This window comes from Labrus mixtus, chromosome 5, assembly GCF_963584025.1.
Source record: "Labrus mixtus chromosome 5, fLabMix1.1, whole genome shotgun sequence".
Lineage (NCBI taxonomy): Eukaryota > Metazoa > Chordata > Actinopteri > Labriformes > Labridae > Labrus > Labrus mixtus.
The window spans coordinates 7,906,543-7,922,105 of NC_083616.1; the positions used below are offsets into that span (position 1 = coordinate 7,906,543).

The window sequence follows — 15,563 nt, forward strand, 5'->3', positions numbered from 1 at the left end:
CAGTTTACCTCCTGTGCTTTTGACACACTACACTAACAAGACTATCTTAAGTCTGGCAGCTCTCTTTAACTGCAACTGCTTTAACAACCTAACTCCTTAATTGTTTTAACGTGTCAGCTGTTGCTGGCACAGGGTAGGTAAATAAAGGTTAACATGCTTTATTGTTCATAATACAATTGGCCAATGACCTCGCACAACACCATCTTTGGACAGGTGCCCCCATTAATGAGCAGGACAATAATCTGATATCCAATAAGAGGATTTAATTGCAAGCAAAGTTATGCTGGATGCTCCTCTTCAGTAGAAACTCCAGTTGGTTTCATTACGATACATACAAGAAAAGATAACATGTTTAATGACCTGTAAAAAAAAAAAGTTAGTTTCTTCAATATAGACAAAAAAACAAAACATGGTTTGGGACAGCCCCTCACCTCAGATTCTAAGGAGTCTTGCAGCCCCTCCCTGCAGGGTGAACACTAATGCTTAAAGCCTTTATCCTCTTCTATGACTCCACCAGCCTTCTTTGTTCTGCTTCAGTATAAGGAGTCTGAAGCATAAACAATAACAATGCCAAAAAGTTTGATATAAATCTGAAAAATGACTAAGTATAATCTAATGTATCTAATTAAAAAAAACATTATAAAGTTTTGATTTTAGTCAAAGAACAGGTAAAAAATGCCACAACATACAATGGTAATTCCAATCATAGCCTTCCTGTGAAACTTCCTTGAGTAATCTGTAGGGATTTCTTCAAGATTAATGCAATGGCAGAGTCTTTACTTTTATAAAGCATTAAAGAGGAAAACACTGAAATGTCTTTCTTTAAATCACCCTAATAAAAATGTAAGCAATTTAAGATTTAACATGAAGTAATTACAGACTGAATATGGGTAAATTCAAGATGGGCATTGGTTGGGTTGTGCCACAGAGCCAACGTCATGTCAGCCAGCCAGCTCAGCAGGGATAATGGTATTTAGATGTCCTGTAAGCACATGGATCCTCTCAGTCAGCAACATTAATGGGGCCATGAGGCATCCAGCTCATGTCTTCAATGCTTAGCTAAAGTGGGAATTAGCCAGCAGTAATGCTGCTCAGAGCACTCTGTCTGCTCTGTAGTCTGGGGGGATCGACATGGGGAGCACCAGCAAGGTGGTCCACTTTTGGAACAGGAGGCAGAGTCTGTTCCCCAACTACAAAGTCACAGATTCAGACCTGAATCGCAGACCCTCGGATATTGCTTATCCTCTGGCCAAGGAAAGCCTGGTAAAGACATGGAACTCCATGCAGGAGCTGAGCAGAGACATCTACGACATCTACGCAGAGTACGAGGAAGATGAGGATGACAGTGCCCTGTACGGCTTATCCAAGCAGATCACACCCACCAAGAAAAACTACATGATCAACATCAATGTAGGGGGGAAATCATTCCAGATCGCCTACAAGATGGCATCAAAGTACCCCAAGACCAGAATAGGACGTCTGGCCACTTACACAGACCACAGCATGAAGCTGGACCTATGCGATGACTACAATGTGACCAACAACGAGTACTTCTTCGACAGGGACCCTGATGTCTTCCACAGCATCTTCAACTTCTACAGGACCGGCGTGCTGTGGATCAAGGACGAGTTGTGTCCAAGAAACTTCCTGGAGGAGATCAACTACTGGGGTGTGAGGATCAAGAACACCCACCGCTGCTGTCGCATCTCCTTCGAGGAGAGGCAGGACGAGCTAAACGACCAGCTGAAGATTCAGAGGGAGCTGGAGGCCGAGGTAGAGATTGAGGAGAATGAGGAGCTCTTTCATGACATGTTCATGGGACAGAAGCGACGATACATCTGGAACTTGATGGAAAAGCCATTTTCGTCCGTCAAGGCCAAGCTGATGGCGGTGGCCTCCAGTTTGTTTGTCCTGGTGTCTCTGGTGGCGATGACTCTGAACACAGTGCAGGAGATGCAGTACAGGACTCCCACAGGTCAACTCAGTGGTAAGACTTACTGGGAATACGTAGAGTCCATGTGTATCGCCTTCTTCACCATGGAGTACCTGCTGCGCCTGGTGTCCACACCTGACCTCATATCCTTCAGCAGGAGCGTGCTCAACACTGTGGACCTGATCGCCATCCTGCCTCAGTATGTGCAGGTCATCCTGGAGTTCTTCGACAATGATGAGAACTACATGAAGCACGAGGCCGACATACAGGCGGTGGGGCAGGTGGGAAAGCTGGGCCAGGTGTTGAGGATCATGAGATTGATGCGGATCTTTCGTATCTTGAAGCTTGCGCGACACTCCACAGGTCTGCGGGCGTTTGGCTTCACTCTGCGTCAGTGCTACCAGCAAGTTGGCTGCCTCTTCCTTTTCATCGCCATGGGGATCTTTAGCTTCTCGGCCATGGTGTACACTGTGGAGCACGACATGCCACAGACAAACTTCACCAGCATTCCTCATGCATGGTGGTGGGCAGCTGTAAGTATGTCTGTGTACAATGTAACCGAACAAAAGACCAGCAGAACAAAAAGTCAAATGAGGAGTTTTTGTATTTGGCACATTAAATAGATCCCACACCTGAGTAATGGACATAAGTAACCTGTTGATGTAAGCAAAATTAAGTTCCTTGGCCTTGAATGACTCCACAGCTGACACAGTCCCTAAATGCTGTAATGTTATTAGATTAAACTTCAGCACTACTTGGCTTACAAATAGAAGGAGGTCAGCCACGTGTGTGACTGGCTTTGTCAGAGGGAAGATTCAAACTTCAACTTCTTCTTCTATATAGCACATTTTGGATTTATTGCACAGTCAGTTTTACAAGGTGGAATAACTGAGTCATTTTTTTTTCTATCAATGTACCCATTTGAGTTAGACTGTCAACCTGCACCTTTGATCCACTGAGTCTGCCTGTTGCTATGAATAAACCTGTTAACAGATCTTTCCCCTCCCTCTTTGACCGAGAGCCTGAATCTTACATCTAATCTAGGGCAAGGAAATGATAATCCTCTGAATGTTTGTAATGGTAATAATGAGGCATAGGAACACCATTCACTACTGCAGACATAGTTGAGTGAGTTTTGCTGCAGTCTGTAGTCAGGATTTATCATTTAAAAAAAGATTTTCGTAAAACATTTGGAAAAATTAGTCATGAACACGGATCTTCCTAATAAACATTTTTTTGCATTGTGGATACAAGAGTAAAGCAGATTTATAGTGCCAGTAAAAGTATGTCCTACTGTATGCTACACATTTATTTGAGTATAAGTTATTTTTCTTTTCTTTTTTTAATTTAATTTTTGCCTCCCATCACTGACTGGACAATAGGGGGGCCTAGGCTCCTTGACTCTATCCACTTGATTAACACACTTTACACCAAAAAAGGTTCAATAATTACAACATTTAGAACAAATGGTTTCATCAGGTAATAATTGTTTTTTTTTAAATGGGGGTCATTCTCACAGATGTAGATTTGCACACCAATAGGCTAAAAAGCACTTTGATTGCATTTGTCAAAACGGCAAACAGACCCAAGGTGTAAAACCTCTGATACAAATACAACCACAGGGAATACTCAATGTAAACAATGAATACAAGCATTCTTACCATAAAATTAAATAAATGATCCTAAACCTGATTATGATCGTTTGGAGTTGCAGTGTTTTATTCATAATCTGTTTCTTGTTAAACTTTTTTTTATACATACCTATGCCACTAGGTTTTGATTAGAATGAATAGGTCTGTTTTAGTTGTCACCTCATTGGGGAGTGTTGGAGATAAGGGGCATTAAAAAAAATAAGTGGAGGCATCAGAATTGTTTGCATAGAGCAACAGACTTTACCAGAGTTTGTTTTGACATTAACTTCACCTCGAACTTGATAATTGCTGTGTATGTGTAATTTACACAAAACCTGTTTTGTTGGTCATGTTTCTGACTGCTACCCTCACTCCCCCTGCAGGTCAGCATCTCCACTGTGGGCTACGGAGACATATACCCGGAAACCATCCTAGGCCGTCTCTTCGCTTTCATCTGCATCTCTTTTGGAATCATCCTTAACGGACTGCCCATCTCCATCCTCTTCAACAAGTTCTCAGACTATTACTCCAAACTCAAGTCCAATGAGTACACAGCCTCCCTAAAGAAACGAGGGAAGGTCCGGTTTTCCAAAAGGACAGTAAAGAAGCTCAGGAACTTTGTGGGAAACCAAAACTGTCACTCATATTGATTTCCCTTGTTGCTTCTTTTATAAAGAAATCGTGTGCTTCACTGTAAAACTCAGAGAAAAGGGGGTGTGATGGTGGAAAATCGATAGAACGAAGACATAAGACAGGGGTTAAAACCACAGTATAGTACCAAATCTGACAAGTTCCAATAAAAGTGTCATCTTATGAGGTTGATCAGCTGGTGAGGGATCATGTGTGGATATTTGGAATGATTTAAAAAAGCAACATTAATATGTTGTCTATTGCACAATTATGGTATAGTGCATTTTTTTTAACCATGTGGCTTCAGTGAAGTTTGGACAGGTAAATAATAAATGTGCTTCTGTTTGATATTGTCGAAACTATTATAAAACTATATTTTTTACTTAATGATGATGAACTCATAATGAATAAAAATACCTTAATATATTTTTAAAGCAGAACTTAATCAGATTGCCACAGAGAACATTTGTTTTATTGTCATCTGCTTGACTTTTGCAGGTTTGTTTTGGGCGCTATAGAAATAAATGAAAAAACTTTTACTATAATAAAAGCAGCCTTTAGACAGCTTAACCAGGAACCACTACAAACACGAGCAACAAACATTAGTTTCTGTTGAAATCCCGCTACGACGATTTAAATATGTTTTCTCATAGAGGAGATATATTCTGCAGGGACTTGCAAAGTGCATTACACCTTACATTTAATTGCTGCTTTTCATGTGTTTTCAATGTTCCTTTGTTTGCTGTATGATTTACTGGTTATGCATGCTTTTAAGTCATGTGGTACATACAGGCATTTCCCCCCAATAAATATTCTTTATATTCAGGGTTTATATTGTATTGATTGCGAATGAAACCGTTTCCCTGCTGACGTATTTCTGCATCACTATGTGAAGTGTCAGGCCACACAGACCCGTTCACCTTCTTTCACCTCTGCTGACCTCTTCTGGCTGATTTCTGCTATTGCAAACTAACTTTCTCAGTCTGAAATGCATGCATCATTTAGAATCAGAATCAGAATCAGATGTATTGGCCAGGTATGCATACACACACAAGGAATTTAACTGCGGTGAACTGTGCTCTCATATGTACAGGTACAACATTAAATATCAACAATAAACATAATAAGCAAAGACTAATATTTACATGACTAAATATGAAACAGTGCAGTGGTGAGTAGTGCAAAAGATGCTGAAGTAACTTACTATCTGCAGGCAATTTGAACAGAGTTGCAGCAGATACAATTATCATTATAATATTTCAGGAAAGTACATTTTTGTATTAATCGCAATAAGTAAAGATGACTGATGTTTACACTTTTTTTCCTACTCCATGTGTGTATAAAAGATGGACAGAAAACAAACCAAATTGTTCAAAAATGACAACAACTAAATTTGCACTTTCGCTTGACACACTGCCATCAAAAACTGAGTATGAGGATTTAAAGGTTACATTATGTAATGCTGCTGAATAGGTGTATACTTTTTAACAGTGCACTCGGAGCATATGAGTTGAACAAATGTATTTTGCACAGAGTTAATTAAATCACGTTTCCCAGTTGCTCATCGATGTAGAGAATGAAGAGTAACACTGTCCAAACATATTGTTTTTAGTAATGCAATAGGATTTGGACACACTTCATGGACCAAGTTTTACATCTGGACTGGGGGAAAAACAGGCAGTGGTTGCAGTGTTAAATGATGTAAGAGAAAACAAATGACAAAGTAGACAAGGACTCAATAAAAGCTGTGATAGGGAATTAGCAGGACGCTTGGTAAAACGAGGATCATAATGTTTTAATTATTAGAATCTGTCAGCAAAGTTAATATAAGTTTAATATTTGAAAATGTTAATAGTTACAGAAAAAATATAAATCAGGATTTATTGCTAAAAGAGATATCTTGTTTAGCCTAACATCGATATATACAGGCTAAATTAAAATCAAACAGCTTTTTAAAACAAATAAACAGGCGTAGGGAACTATCTATAAATAGTCACGGACATGGCAAACTTCCACCAGATCTAGGTCTGAGGGGAAACGAGTCACATGGAGGAAAATTAAACAGGAATGGCAACAATTTTGTAACAATCAGACAAAGGGAAGACATTTATACTCAATTCAGAGGGAAATAGATAAATACAGAGGGAGCAACAGAAGAGAGGAGGTCGTAATGTCCAGGTTAAGAATTGGTCACAGTAATTTAAATAGTACTCTATATATCATTGGAAAACATTCATCGGGTCTTTGTGAGATGTGCAATCAAGCAGAAACAGTTGAACATGTAGTTATTAAATGTATAAAGTATGAAGCACATAGACATAATAATTCTGGAGTGAGGGGAGAGACGGAGAGAAGATGCTTGTTTAAATATCTCTTGAGAACAGGTTTATTGAGGAGGATTTAGGAAAGTGAGTAATAATTAAATCCAGTAGATGGCAGTAATGCAACTTTTTGGATGCCAGCTGCCAATAAAATCCAAAAGAAGAAACTTCCACCAGTAGATGGCGCTAGTTGAACATTGAACATATGAGCTGCAGCGACGCCGCAGAGAACAAGTCTCCTCTCACACAGTCCTCTGCTAAAGTCACCTCTGCTGCTAACACTTAGCCTGCTCGAAAACAATGGCTCCTCCAGTCGCAGTGTCGCCTCTGATTAAGGTTTGTATTTCAGAACGTATTGTGCAACATTTTACTCATGTTTTGCTTTCTAATGTCTCTTACATGTCGTTAAAGTTGGCAAGTTAGTAAGAGTAGCTTGCTAACATGCTATCTGCTAGCAGGGTAGCGTGCTAGCTGACTAAAAGGAAATTTGCGACGTTTCTGATGTTTGTTGACAAACCAAAGATTCAGTAATCAAACTGGAGCTACAGTAAGTTTTAAACTAGCGTGGGTTTGGTGTTATTGTTCAGTTCATAGTGCATTAATGAACTATCACCCTTGACACGCTGAAAGCTAACAGAAGCGTCTGTCTTCATTGAAACGATGCAGACTTGACTTGTGTTATAAATAGAAATGTCCTTTAATGCTGCACAGTGATCTAAATGAATGCTTTTTTAGAAACGTCTTTTTATTTTATCACAACTAAGATAGTAAAGTTAAATTGTAACTCGTGTTTAGAAACAGTTTCTGGACCTCTTCTGTTCATTCAGCTCAGACTGGAAACTACAGATAGACATGTTGTTCAATTACATGTTTATTATATTAAAGAAGACACTTTACTCACCACTGTGAAAATGTGTTTAATTCAGGTCAGACAGGGGTATAGTTTGTTCCCCTGATAACCACTTTCACTCCCTGTTGCTCTATTCAAGCACATACAGGCAGTTTGTTATATTCCAGTATACACTGATCACTCTGTGAGTTAAAGGTTAACAAGTCCTTTTCTAACAAGTTCATACAATTTTACAACTTATTTAAATAAATAAAAAAACGGTTCTGCAAAAAGTACATAATGACAACTTCATCGTGAGATACAACTGGAAAAACAATCAAGCAGCTTTTACAGAGGAGGCAATCAGAGGTGATCCTTCAACAGGCCTCTTTTAAGATATAACAAACACTAGTTTTAACCTGACTATCTGAAGATGAGATTCCTTAATTATAAAAAGTGGTGAAAATAATTTAAATGACTAGTTGGGGCTTGTTTTGTGCTGCTGATCTTCTCAAATCTGAAGCGCAGCTGTGAGCCTGCCACTCTAATTATTTAGTTTTCAGTATCCAGCTTTGATTTGATTATTTTGTTTTCATTTAAGCTACTGCAGAAAAGCCTTTTTCACACAGTTAAAATTAGGTTCTCTCTTCATTACCCACCATTGTCCAGGTGATGCTGAGTGTGAGATAAGACTCATCATATTTTCTTGTCTTTGTTTTAGTAGTTGTGACTACAGGTTCAGATTCATTAATTCGTTCATTTTGCCTTTAGTTTACCTGGAAGTCCTCACAGAAAATGTAGTCATGCTGTTTTTATTTAGCCTTGCCAAGGTGCCCCGTCATGACCTCCTGTCCCACCTTGGGAATCACTGCTCTGTGAAGTTCAGTTCAAACACATTTAAGAAAGCAATGTGTAGTGTACTTGTGTCAAGAACTTATGAATACAAGACTCTTGACTATTCTGTAGTTTCTTTAACTTCGTGGCAAAATGTCCTCAAGCTCTAAGTCACTCACCTGGTTGTATTTGCATCAATAACATTATATATCCTCTCATTGGTATGATTGAGAATGTGCAAAGACTTTTTAGTGACTGTAAGGCATTAATTAATCTGCATCTTTTTTTCTCCTTTGCAGACAGCAAGGTATTCAGCCTTGATTGTTGGCATCATCTATGGCAAAAGGAGATATGGTGAGTTCTTACAAGTCGTCATGCACAGTGTACTATACTTTGATAAACCCACTGTCATGCACTCAATATAAAAGTAATGAACTCCTAATAGGAGATATATATTTTTAAGCATCTTACTCAAGGGAGATGGTTTGACATGTGGGATTCACGCTCCTCCAGTATATGTGTAGAAATCTCCCTTGATGCATCTTAAATTCATGTTTTCAAAGAAAGAAAGAAAATGTTACTAAATTTGTTTTGGAGTACTGAATGAGTAAGTATTAGGTGATGTGTATTTTTCTTAATGATCATGTCTTATTTTATTTTTTTTATAAAACCATCAACTGCTCAGATCACCTGCAGCCCATTGCAGCAGAGGAGAGGAAGATTGAGGAGGAGGAGAAAAAGACTCGTGAGGAGCAGGAGCGCATTGCCAAGCAGCTAGCAGAAGGTAGCCTTGCCAGCAGAGTTAAAAGATTTAGCTTCAGCTCATCAACACCCTCTCATCTGCACGTTCCACAGCTGACAGCGATTAGTCACTGTAGTAGCAAAACTGTTGAAAAATTAAACATAACCAATCAGCCAGTTTTCTTTAATTGGAAATTGTGTTTTTTTTTCAATATAACATTCTTAATTAATATTTTTACTGTCTCCTCACAGCAAATGAAGACACCATTCTGAAGTAGAGCTGGCGTGTTGCGTGAGGATTTCCATGTGCAATTCCAGACCTCTCCCTCCCTTTTCTGGACAACAACAAGTCGGATCACAACCAGTCAAGCACTCACGTGTTGTGGACGCCTTCACTGTTACCTTGATCAAAACAACACCTCTTTGGACCGTACAGTGACTTTTAAGTTACTTACACAATAAGAAATATGGTTCTTGATCCCAGCATTGTAATTCTGCGAAAGCATCCGCACTCATATTATTAAGTTCATGTTTGTAGTGAAGCAATTCCTTAAATACAGAAGTACTTGATGCGTATGAACACTGTAGTCTCTGTCTTTGTTCAACATAATGTGACCTTTTGCCCTCTGTTCTCCTTCAGATTCTCTTACAGCCAGTTATGAAATAAAATATTATATTAAAACATTAACTATTCATTTTGCTATGAAGAATTTTGTTTTCTTCGGTCATCATGTTGTGTGGAGGCTTTCCAAATGGATTCTGTCAGATGGTTGCCAACTATCTTTAATTTTGTTCTTTAATCATATGAAAACTTAGCATTAGAAACATTACAATTAATTCTTTATTTGCTGTAGAAACACAATGTAGATATGACAAAGATGGGTAAAGGGCCCAATCAATGTTTGCAGTTTACCTGCCTTTATTTTCTTGATAGACTATAAGGGTATAAAACTTTCCATTACAATTCAATCTACACAATATAAATTATATTGTATAGATTGTTGTAAAACAAACTGTCCAAAGCCCAAAGAGACCTGAATTATTTCACAATAGAAAAAAACAGCATATTTCTCGAATTGAGAAGTTAGAAAAAGTGTTACTTTGATTACATTGAACCTTTTATTTTTACCAGGAATATTCCCATGGAATCAAAATCTCTTTTACAAGGAAGTCCTGGAAATGACAGCAGCGTGAACTTCCACACAAAGAATTAACCGACCTTAACAAACCCAAATTACATTAATCAAAAGTAAGCAACTTTCCGCAGTAAGAAGTGCACACATCGGTCAAATTATCCTTAATCTGGTTTTAAAATCTTCAAAGCCAATAATATGCTCTAATTTAAGGTGACCCTGTCGCTCTCGCCAAGATGAGGGTGCATATACATTTGAAGCACCTGCACCAAAGACATGCATGATGAGTCCATGATACCAAAGGTTACAGCTACTGAAAGTTTAAGGAGTCAGTAGAGAGCACAAAGAAGGCAGATTATGTAGTATGGCCTTATAAAGAAAGATGTACAAATGTACCAACCTTCTGTTGTATAAGAAAGACAAAACAACTCTCATATAGACAAAATGGTTTGTGTGGAAACCTCAAACTGGAGACAAATTCCATTTGTCTAATTTTCAGTGGTGAAAAGGTAGCATGCATAAAAGGATATCACTGTAGTCAATAACTAATATAAACCTTGCTTGATTGAGTGTTTTCTTTGCAACAAAAGAAAAACAGCATTTGTCTGTTAAAATACACCTTCAGCCTTTTATTAAGACACTTGATATAATGAAAATTAAAAAACAACTATTTGTCAGTACACATTTGATAACCTCAAACGATTTCTCTGGACAACATTGCAAACTGCGTCTAGGTTATCAATCAATTGCACTTAGTAAGGTAGACACTTAAAATCGAATAATTAGCATAAAAATGAAACTATGTGTTAACAAAATAAAACAGGTCCCAGTATGGACCCTTGTGGGACACCATTTTTTTATTTTGATAATGATTTAGGTTGATCATCCATTCAATTTCTCCTTTCTATAAAAATTGGACTTATTGTTGAGCAATTGTTAAATAAATTGATTCCCACTACTGTCTGATAAAACATATTGTATGGGAATTGATCTGAGAGTTTCTGTTAAAATAATCTCATAGATGTAAATCGACAAAAACCTCTGACATAATGCTAAAATCCTGCCCTGCCTTTACTTAAGGGTTATGTGTTGCTCCCAGTGGCCTTGCTTACAGTTTTGTTAACAAGATTCTATCAAGATTGAGAAAGACTAAACGTTCAAATCTTTTGGAGATGCTGCAATAAAGAAAAAAATATCAGGGATATGTAAATCCATTACATAAAATCAGTATTGTTACTCCCTCTTTGACAATCACCTGATGCTTTCTCAAAGTTCATGACCCAACATGGCTGCAGTCCAGACGTGTTCAGCTTGAGCTTACCTCCAGTTAAGTAACTTTGTGTCTCCAACAGGATCATTTAAAGAGAGCTTTTGTTTTCAGATTAGAGATGCAAAGGCAGCGCTGTTAACGTGTCACGTTGTTAGTTTTGTGTTGATGCACCCCGGATGTAGAAGCACAGACGTCTTACCTAATAATCTCAGGACAGGGTAATATTAGAACAACAACAATGCCATGGCTGCCTAATAATACACCCCGACTTACTGGCATGTTACTTGCCTTTACTTAGCTCTCTCGTTGACTGTGGTTTACAAAAATATCTCCTCTCAGGACTGGTGAGAATCACAAGGGATAACTGGGATTACTGTGATCTGCTTACAAGGTTTTCATTTTTTACAATTTTAAAGTTCAACAAAATAGGGTGAAATTTAAAACATGATCATAGAAAATGATGGATAAGAAATGAAAAACAATGGGAAAAACAATCAGGAATCAAAAGTATAATGCAATAACAGAAAAATTGAATTATACACACAGCTAAAAATCACTTAATAGAATTAAGAGAAAACTGACTGAAGACATTTGTGAGAAAAAAATAAAACAAATTAACAAACCTGAGGCAGGAACTTTCCCCCTCATTTTCTTTGCTGTTGTTATTGTTATTGTTATTGTTGTTGTTGTTGTTGTTGTTGTTGGAAAACACTGTTTGATATGTAGATAAGAAGGTGTTACACTTGGGCTTCTTACACGTTAACTCAGGTGTCCACTTCCAATAGCACATCTCAACTGTTTCCTATATGACACGTTTTTCTGGGATTACAGGCTGAAGCTCCAGCTGCATTCAACACCATATGACTTATCATTACTTAACGGTGCGTGGGACGACAGAACTGAACATCTGAACCTTTGCTGACATTACGTGATACAGCGTCATTGTTCAGTTGCTAACTCTACAGACTGTTATATATTAATTCTCAAGATTTTTCCACTTGTCATGCGCCTTAATGTCTTGCATCATTTATCCTTGAACTTTGTGAATCTTTGAATGTTTCCAAACTACATAAAAAGTTTTGTCTACAACAATCAACTATAAATTCCTATTAACTTAGATTGAATTCAAGGTAAACAGAGCTGGACGTTGAATTTTAATTCAAAATAATCAATGAACTGTTTATTTTGTCCCTAGGGATCAGGGTCAGTTGTGAATGTGTAAAAACAGAAGATAATAAACTTCACTGCTGAGCCATGAACATGTCTGGACTAAAAACAACATCCCAATACAAAAGTTGGAAACATCAATGTGAAGATGGACAAATGAAAAAGAAAAAAGAAAAAGAAAGCAGCCAAATTTATCAACATTTCATCTTTCATTTAATCTCTCAGGAGGTAAAACTAAACGAACACAATCCTTTAATGTACACTTAAATTAATTGGAGGTCTTCATGAAGCCTTAAAGCCTGAAATACACCTACATGCTGATGTAAACACACTTATGCCATGGGCGTGTGACTTGAGGCTCAGGCCAGCTTTCCCCACCTGGACTGTCTGTCGTTATGTATCCTCTGCAAACAATTACATAAACCCTATACACTGCTGACTGCGAGGGCTCATCAGCTTACAGCAGAGGATTTTGTAAACTGGATTAGCGGTAGATTTAAACTCTGCATTTAGGTTCAAGAAGTGAAAATAATCAGTGAGCCTGGCTGTGCTTTGGGTATAAAAGGCCCATCTGCTGTTGTCTCAGCACAGCTCAGACACTGCGACAGCTCTGCACTGAAGGATTCATTGTTTGTCACGGAGGATTCACTCTACGCTACAGGTAAGAAGATGCTGCTTTTTGGGATCCAACTCAATATGAAGGTGCAAGTGTGACTGTTTTTACTTAAGGGAAAATAAAACACCCTACCATGCAATTTCACATTTTCTTCATTTGGCTTCTTCTCTAGAATGGACTTCCAAATGTTTACACTGGTGATGCTGATCCTGGCCTGTGTGGAGCAGGGCCTGGCCTCCTGCGTGGTTGACAGCTTCATGGTCAAAGAGGACTTCGACTCCAAAAGAGTGAGTACAGAAATGCTTGTTCTGAAATAAACAACATGGAAGGATTCGAAAAGTGACGACCAATAAAAACTTTAATTATATAATTCTTCTAAAATGAGCATGGTAAATAGAGTTAGAATTATTGACGTCTTCCAAATGAACTAGTACATTGTCTGCATATAATGACATATTTAGTCTATGCACAACAATCCCGAGGTATGAGAAATTTAGAAGCTAAAATCGGATTCTGTTGTGCACCATACGCACACAGGACACAGACACAGACACAGACAAAATACAGTAGCTCATTAATGCTCAAGAAACATAATCATATTTATTTTTGCTCCACAGTATGAAGGAAAGTGGTACGCTCTGCAGAAGAAGGATCCTGAGGGTTTGTTCCTGCAGGACAACATCTCAGCTGAATACACTATTGGAGACGATGGTGCCATGGTTGCCTCCTCCAGGGGCAGAGTCACTCTCTTTGGGTGGGTGTTTGGTATTTTTACAAATCTAATTAGTAGCAGTTAGTTATTTTTAATGTTTCAATAAGTTAAAGGTTTTCATTCCTTCCATCAAATGTGACATTATTTTCCCTTTACTTCACATTTAGGTTCTGGGTTGTGTGTGCTGACATGGCAGCTCAGTACTCAGTCCCTGACCCCGGCAGCCCCGGAAAGATGTTCATGAACTACCAGGGACTGGCCAGCTATCTGTCCAGCGGCGGTGAGCCTCCTCAGTTTTTAACCTATCACATCCACTCATTCGCTCTCACACATTTCTGACTAAGATTCTTGCTCTCTGCTATTCCAGGTGACAACTACTGGGTGATCGACACAGACTATGACAACTACGCAATCACCTACGCCTGCCGCAAGCTGAAGGATGATGGAAGCTGCGAGGATGGATATTCCCTGGTCTTTGCCCGCAGCCCCCGTGGCCTCCCCCCTACCATCCAGAGAGTCGTCCGCCAAAAACAGGAGGAGATCTGCATGGCTGGAGAGTTCCAGCCCGTGCTGCAGTCAGGTATGTACTCTGGCTTGTCACATTCAGCTTAACAGACGGTGTTAGTAAATGACTTCCAATTTGAAAGATTTAGTTGGACAGTTAACAGCCTCTTGCAAGAAATGGACGTGTAGGATTACAGATCTTGTAGTACCTAAAATATTAAAGCTCAAAAACTGTCCTCACTGAACAAATTCTGTACACTATTAAAAATACAAAAAAGCTAATTTACTTATTTTAGAGGGAATATTTAAGTTTCAAGCTCTGAATGTTATCTAATGTCACTCTTCTCTCCACTCTTTACAGGAGCATGCTAAACTGTACCTGAGCTGGAGATAGTTGAGCAGCCCTTCATCATCCAGGATTCATCCTGCTGCCCACGCCGAAGATAGAGCACTTTTCAAAAATCGCAAATGGTAGAACAATCCTGAGAAGTTTTGTCCAAAATAATAGGAGAGGATAATCGGATGAATCCAATTCAAGACCCAAAAAGAAAATTAACTGACCACTGCCAAAATGAAATTATGCGCCCAAGCCAAATCAAATCAAAATCACTACGGGTTGAGTGAATGTGATGATATCATCAACCATACGATACTTCTTATGTCACACTGATGGGAAACATCTGCACTGGAAGTTTATTCTGTATTGGTGACAATAAAATTTTATAAAGAAATTTGTTGTTGTGCTTGTATTTTTTTTTTTTTAAATGTGCATGATACTTAGACTGGTGATGAAAGTTTACTTATCTCATGCTCAAACAATCATATAAAATCATAGTCATTTAAGTACAGTATTAAAGAGTTTTAAGAATTCAACACATTTAGAATACAGATATGCAGTGAATGTATCCATCAGATAATTGCTCTGATTGTAACGGTTTCTGTTACAGTGTGATCATTTCATGAATGACCTAATCAACAGGTGACCTTGAGTTATTTCTTTCATAACAATCAAAAGGTCACTACCCTTGTGAAACATGTTTTTCTGGAATATTGGAACCCTGCAGGGTGTACTTTACTTTGCTCCTTCATAGCAATAAAATTAAAAAATGTTTTACAGTTTAAATGGCATGAGCAGTAACATCTCATTTTAACACTGCTTTGTGTCTAAAATATATGCATGGCATGACTGTTTTCTTAATATCATTATGGTCATCTGTGCCTAAATAATCTAAACCTAAATCA

At 38.3% G+C, this 15,563-nt stretch overlaps 2 protein-coding genes across 2 annotated transcripts; both read left to right on the forward strand.

Moving 5' to 3' along the window:
* The first annotated feature begins 1,006 nt into the window (after nt 1–1,006).
* Nucleotides 1,007–4,716, forward strand: LOC132974964 (potassium voltage-gated channel subfamily V member 2-like). Its single transcript, XM_061039320.1, has 2 exons — nt 1,007–2,466; nt 3,948–4,716. The coding sequence occupies exons 1-2, from the start codon at nt 1,132–1,134 to the stop codon at nt 4,212–4,214; spliced, it is 1,602 nt and encodes a 533-aa protein (XP_060895303.1). The 5' UTR covers nt 1,007–1,131; the 3' UTR covers nt 4,215–4,716.
* Nucleotides 4,717–13,001: 8,285 nt separating this feature from the next.
* On the forward strand, nt 13,002–15,052 carry LOC132973918 (purpurin-like). The gene is made up of 6 exons (XM_061037589.1): nt 13,002–13,150; nt 13,278–13,392; nt 13,723–13,859; nt 13,985–14,097; nt 14,185–14,397; nt 14,683–15,052. The coding sequence occupies exons 2-6, from the start codon at nt 13,279–13,281 to the stop codon at nt 14,691–14,693; spliced, it is 588 nt and encodes a 195-aa protein (XP_060893572.1). The 5' UTR covers nt 13,002–13,150; nt 13,278; the 3' UTR covers nt 14,694–15,052.
* Nucleotides 15,053–15,563: the final 511 nt, after the last annotated feature.

What these genes read in the sequence shown, in the direction of transcription:
- LOC132974964 (XM_061039320.1), top strand. Translation starts at nt 1,132, where the DNA reads ATGGGGAGCACCAGCAAGGTGGTCCACTTTTGGAACAGGAGGCAGAGT. An exon ending in ATGCATGGTGGTGGGCAGCT is followed by an intron (nt 2,467 to 3,947) that starts GTAAGTATGTCT and finishes CTCCCCCTGCAG; the next exon opens with GTCAGCATCTCCACTGTGGG.
- LOC132973918 (XM_061037589.1), top strand. Translation starts at nt 13,279, where the DNA reads ATGGACTTCCAAATGTTTACACTGGTGATGCTGATCCTGGCCTGTGTG. An exon ending in GGCAGAGTCACTCTCTTTGG is followed by an intron (nt 13,860 to 13,984) that starts GTGGGTGTTTGG and finishes CTTCACATTTAG; the next exon opens with GTTCTGGGTTGTGTGTGCTG. An exon ending in CAGCTATCTGTCCAGCGGCG is followed by an intron (nt 14,098 to 14,184) that starts GTGAGCCTCCTC and finishes CTGCTATTCCAG; the next exon opens with GTGACAACTACTGGGTGATC.